The sequence below is a fragment of the Empidonax traillii genome, unplaced genomic scaffold, assembly GCF_003031625.1.
Source record: "Empidonax traillii isolate 1590-97213 ecotype Southwest subspecies unplaced genomic scaffold, ASM303162v1 scaffold1777:size77351, whole genome shotgun sequence".
NCBI lineage: Eukaryota > Metazoa > Chordata > Aves > Passeriformes > Tyrannidae > Empidonax > Empidonax traillii.
Window position 1 is genome coordinate 6402 of NW_020956970.1, and position 5028 is coordinate 11429.

The 5028-nt window shown below is 61.4% G+C and overlaps 3 protein-coding genes across 3 annotated transcripts in view; 2 read left to right on the forward strand and 1 right to left on the reverse strand.

Moving 5' to 3' along the window:
* Positions 1 to 569, forward strand: part of TSTA3 (tissue specific transplantation antigen P35B) — a 6364-nt gene extending 5795 nt beyond the window's left edge. The window contains exon 10 of the mRNA XM_027908647.1: positions 20 to 569. Coding sequence (XP_027764448.1) covers positions 20 to 75 — 56 coding nt within the window. The 3' untranslated portion in view covers positions 76 to 569. The remainder of the gene's footprint in view (positions 1 to 19) is intronic.
* Positions 570 to 1034: 465 nt separating this feature from the next.
* Positions 1035 to 4795, reverse strand: LOC114070988. Its single transcript, XM_027908641.1, has 10 exons — positions 4768 to 4795; positions 4113 to 4219; positions 3694 to 3775; positions 3097 to 3204; positions 2868 to 3011; positions 2620 to 2790; positions 2449 to 2533; positions 1707 to 1768; positions 1473 to 1577; positions 1035 to 1066 (listed from the first exon to the last, which is right to left on the reverse strand). The coding sequence occupies exons 2-10, from the start codon at positions 4194 to 4196 to the stop codon at positions 1035 to 1037; spliced, it is 873 nt and encodes a 290-aa protein (XP_027764442.1). The 5' UTR covers positions 4197 to 4219; positions 4768 to 4795.
* A 127-nt stretch (positions 4796 to 4922) lies between these two features.
* PYCR3 (pyrroline-5-carboxylate reductase 3) overlaps positions 4923 to 5028 on the forward strand; it is an 8832-nt gene continuing 8726 nt past the window's right edge. The window contains 1 exon segment of the mRNA XM_027908642.1: positions 4923 to 5020. Coding sequence (XP_027764443.1) covers positions 4939 to 5020 — 82 coding nt within the window. The 5' untranslated portion in view covers positions 4923 to 4938.

Here is a 5028-nt window from a genome sequence, read left to right on the forward strand (position 1 = left end):
CACCTCTCTCCCTCCCCAGCCGTGAAGGAAACCTGTGCCTGGTTCGACGCCAACTACGCCGACGCCAGGAAGTGACGGCCCCGGCATCGCCGGGATCCTCCTCTTCCAACTCAGGGTTGTCCTTTGCTGGGGCAGAGGACGGGGCTGAGGGGGGGTGACAGGGACAATTCCAAAGGAAAAAAAAAAAAACAAAACAAAACAGGGAGCCCAGGGAGCAGCTCCCACATTCCTGCCCCGTGCCGGGAGCGGCGCGGGACGCCTGGGGCAGGGAGGGGCAGGAAGGTCGGGGCATCCCAAAGGGATCCCGAATTAGAGGGTAGGAAGGAGCCACCGTGGTGGTGGTGGTGGCCGAGAGGCTGGTGAGCTGTTAATGAGCTGTGTTAATTACCTGTAATTAGGCCTTAGTAACGGGAAGGGGATCGGGATTCCACGACACAAGGGACGGCAGCTGGGGATTCGCTGCTGGCTCGTGGCACGTGGGGATGATCCCACGGGATAAGGGGGGCAAGAGTGGGGAAAGACTCCAGCTGGAAACGTGGCGTTTATTAAAATATATGCAAATCACCAAATATATGCAAATAACCTAAAAATTGGTGGGATGAGGAGCCTCTGCCCCCCACCCCCATCCAACAGCATCCATGAGTTCTCTGCCAGGGTCCCCAAAAAAATGGGGATCAAACCCCTCAGGGAGGAGGTGGAGGGTCAAAAGCAGGGCATGAACCCGTGGCCGAGCTGCTGCCGGAGGCGTGGATGTGGCACAAATCCTTCCCGGGAATTCCTTTCTTCCGGCATCGCTGCCCGGCCCTGGTGAGCGCCCGGCACAGGGAACGCGGGGACAACGGGGACCTGCAGAGGAGATGCCCGTAAGGACCCCCAGGAGGCCACCAGGCACGCTGAGGTGACACCAAGCCCTGGGAAGGGACGGCCTGGGTGGTCGGAGCTCACGTGGTGGCCCTCGGGATGAAGGGTTTGGGCTCCCGGCGCTTCCCGGTGTCCGTGAGCGGCTCCGGCATCGCCTGGTGGGGAAGAAGGGGTTAAGGAGTCCCTTCCGATCCATCCTGTGATTCTGTGGCCAAAATCCATTCCCAAATCCCAAATCCATCCCGTGATTCCCTGACCAAAATCCATTCCCAAATCCATCCCAGGATTCCCTGACCAAAATCCATTCCCAAATCCATCCCAGGATTCCCTGAACAAAATCCATTCCCAAATCCATCCCAGGATTCCCTGACCAAAATCCATTCCCAAATCCATCCCGTGATTCCCTGACCAAAATCCATTCCCAAATCCATCCCATGATTCCCTGACCAAAACCCACTCCCAAATCCCCGAACCCACCCCATGATTTCACAACCAAAATCCATTCCCCAATCCCATCCCACGATTCCATGACCAAAACCCCTTCCCAAAGAGCAGGTTTTTGGGGGGGGACAACCCCACCCTGGGGCCATCCCATGGGGCACTCACCCCACCCGAGCTCTGCCTCATCTTGTGGCCACCAGGAATGGGTGACTCCCATCCCACGGAGCCAGGAACGTCCTCGGCCACCTCCTGGGGCTGCTCCGGGTTCGAGGGCTCTGGAAGAACATGGAGACACCCCCCCAGTGCTCCTGGCAGAGCTTGGGGACGCTCTGGGATGACAGATGTCCCAGCGTGGATGGGAACACGCCAGGGATCACCACAACCTCCCGCTCCAGAGCGGTCACCTCGCACGCAGCTCATCTGCAGCCTGTCCAGCTCCTCCTGCAGCAGCTCCAGGTCGCATTCCCTGTGTGGGAAGATGGAAAATCAGCTCCTGGGTCACCGCCACGACGGTCCACGAGCAGCTCTCCGGCCTCTCCAACCCCTTCTCCGAGCAGGAACAGGGCAGGGAGCTGGCAGGAGGTGCCCCAAATCCGTAGGAAAGCCACCAAGATGTCCATCAAGATGTTTGTCCTGTCCCTTCCTGGGGACTTCTACCAGGTGGCTCCAGGATGGAACATCCAGGAGGGGACACCAAGGATGGAATATCCTGGAGGGGACATCCAGGAGGGGACATCCAAGCAGAAATAGGTGCCCAAAATCCATTGGAAAGCCATCAAGATGTCCCTTCTTGGGAACTTCTGCCAGGTGGCTCCAGGATGGGACACCCAGGATGGGACACCGAGGGTGGGAAATGTGAGCAGAAACAGGGCAGGGAGCTGGGATGAGGTGCCCAAAATCCATAGGAAAACCACCAAGATGTTTGTCCTGTCCCTTCCTGGGAACTTCTACCAGGTGGCTCCAGGATGGGACACCCAGGATGGGACACCCAGGATGGGACACCAAGGGTGGGATATCCAGGATGGGACACCAAGGGTGAGACACCAAGGGTGAGACACCAAGGGTGGGATATCCAGGATGGGACACCCAGGATGGGCCCCACCAGCTCCCAAGGGTGCCACGCCCACCCCCTCAACCCACTCCTACCTCTCCGGGGTGGAGGTGAGCCGGTGATGGCCTTTTTCCCGGGAAAACCCCGGCCGGATCCCTCTGGATGCCACCAGCCACCGTCCTGGAGGAACACAGGGTGGTGGGAGGAGGGCAGAGCACCCCCAGGGTGGGGTGTCCCCAGCCAGGAGCCCCCACAGCTGTCCCCACCTGCCACAGCAAGGACCAGGAGGGCGGAGAGCTCCGGCATTCCGAGGGCGCTGGAAACCAGGACGAGGAGCAGGAGGATCACCCGGAGCGGCGCCGGCACCAGGAGAAGAACCAGCAGCGCCGAGAAGGAGCCGTGTGGGACGAGGGTGGAGGTGGCACCCGGGCTCTGACCTGTGGGATTGGGTGGAAAAGCCTGGGATTGGCACCCACCAGCTCCGATCCGCGCTCCAGCCCCTTTTCCCGCTCACCATCCGGGCTGGGAACGGCCTGGAGGTGCTCCAGGTGGTTTTCCAGCCGGCTCCGCGCGTCCTCCAAGGCCTCCAGCATCAGCTCCAGGCTCTGGTTGAGCCTCTGCAGCTTCTCCATCACCTGCTGGAGGAGCAGGTCATTCCCTGAGTCTGGGAAAGAGGGATACGGCGGTGGGATGAGCCCTGGGAAAGTGGGAAAAGCCGGGAATGGGGTTTGCCGCGTCCCCACCTCGCCGGGGATGAACATCCCGAGGTCTTTCCTGCTCCTGGTGGAGGTGGGATGGGACAACCCGGTGTCCTTCCCGGAGCCCTGCGGCCCCCTGGCTGCTCCCATTCCCTGGGGAGGAGGGAAAAGAGGTTGGATCAATCCCAAGGTGGGATATGGGGATGTCTCAGTGTCCTTGGATCAATCCCAAGGTGGGATATGGGGATGTCTCAGTGTCCTTGGATCAATCCCAAGGTGGGATATGGGGATGTCTCAGCATCCTTGGATCAATCCCAAGGTGGGATATGGGGATGTCTCAGCGTCCTTGGATCAATCCCAAACCCAGGGAGATGTCTCAGCATCCTTGGATCGATCCCAAGGAGGGACAGGGAGATTCTGAACATCCTTGGATCAATCCCAAACCCAGGGGGATGTCTCAGCATCCTTGGATGGATCCCAGGGTGGGATATCGGGATGTCTCAGGATCCTTGGATGGATCCCAAGGTGGGATATGGGGATTCTGAACATTCCTGGATCAATCCCAAACCCAGGGGGATGTCTCACATCCTTGGATCCATCCCAAGGTGGGGGATGTCTCAGCATTCCAGAGCCAACTCGTACCCATCCGCTGGGCGACGTCCTCCAGGACCACGGGGGTCTCATCCAGCGCCACCAACCTCATCCAGGTCTCCCACAGCTCCTCCTGTGGGGAATATTTGGGATGGTGGTGACGGGGGTTGGCCCTAAAGTCCCCCACAAATCCCACCCTCCCCCCCATGGAGGTGCCCACAGACACCCCAAAACGAGCCCTGAGCCCCCTGGGGTGCTCCCAGTGCAGGGTGGGGGGTCCTGAGGGGGGGGGGGGGGGAGTTTGGGGTGAAAAGGTTGAAAAAAAACCTGAGAACCCTCCAGAACTTGACCTTCACCCCCAAAAAAACCACCCCCACACCGAGCAAGGTGGTGCCTGGGGTGGGGGATCCCATGGACCCCAAATTCCCAGCCCTGGTTGTCACCTGGGGTGTCTTGAGGGGGGTCCCCACCTTCTCAGGGGGGGCAGCGAGGCCCAGCCCCCCCAAAATCCCGGCACAGAGGAACAGCAGAGCCTGGGAATTCCAGGGCAGCATCCTGGGAATGTGGGGGGGGGGTCCTGTGGGGAGAAAGTTGGGAGAAGCCCCTCAGATTCCTGGACAAATTTGGGGACTCCCCATCCCAAATTTGGGGGACCCACCCCATTGAGGGGACACCCCCTCATCGTCCCAGGGGTGCTGATGGGGGTCCCATGGGGAGAAGGTGATCGGAACCCCCTCCAAATCGATGGACAAATTTGGGGACTCCCCACCCCAAATTTGGGGCACCCGCCCCACTGAGGGGACGCCCCACAGTCCCAGGGGTGCCCACGGGGGTCCCGTGGGGAAAAGAGGGTGAGAAACACCCCCCACGCCCACGCCAAAATTGTGGGACCCCCGTCCTAAATTTGAGGGGCCCCCCCATAGTCCCAGGGGTGCTCATGGGGGTCCCGTGGGGAGAAGAGGGCGGGAACCCCCCCCCACCCCTACGGCCAAATTTGGTGGGTCCACCCCCACGAGGAGATTCCCATCCCCCCGTTATTCCCAGATGTCCCGAGGGGGGAGGAAAGGGGGGGTCGGGATATATCGCGACATGTCGGGAACCCCCTCAGTATCACCCCCAACGAACCACGTGGCGCCCGCGCGCCTGCGCAGATCGGCCCCTCCGCTGGGCCACGCCCCTTAAAGGCGGCTCCGCCAATAGGAGGGAGGGGTGGGGGTGGGCGTGGCCATTAAATGGGCGTGTCCCCGCGTGGGCGTGGCCTCTGCGTGGGGGCGTGTCCCGCGCGGGCCGGGGGCGATGGAGGAGCCGCAGCTGTGGGTCGGGTTCGTGGGCGCGGGCAGGATGGCCGGGGGGCTCGCCCGGGGGCTGCTGCAGGCGGGTACGGCC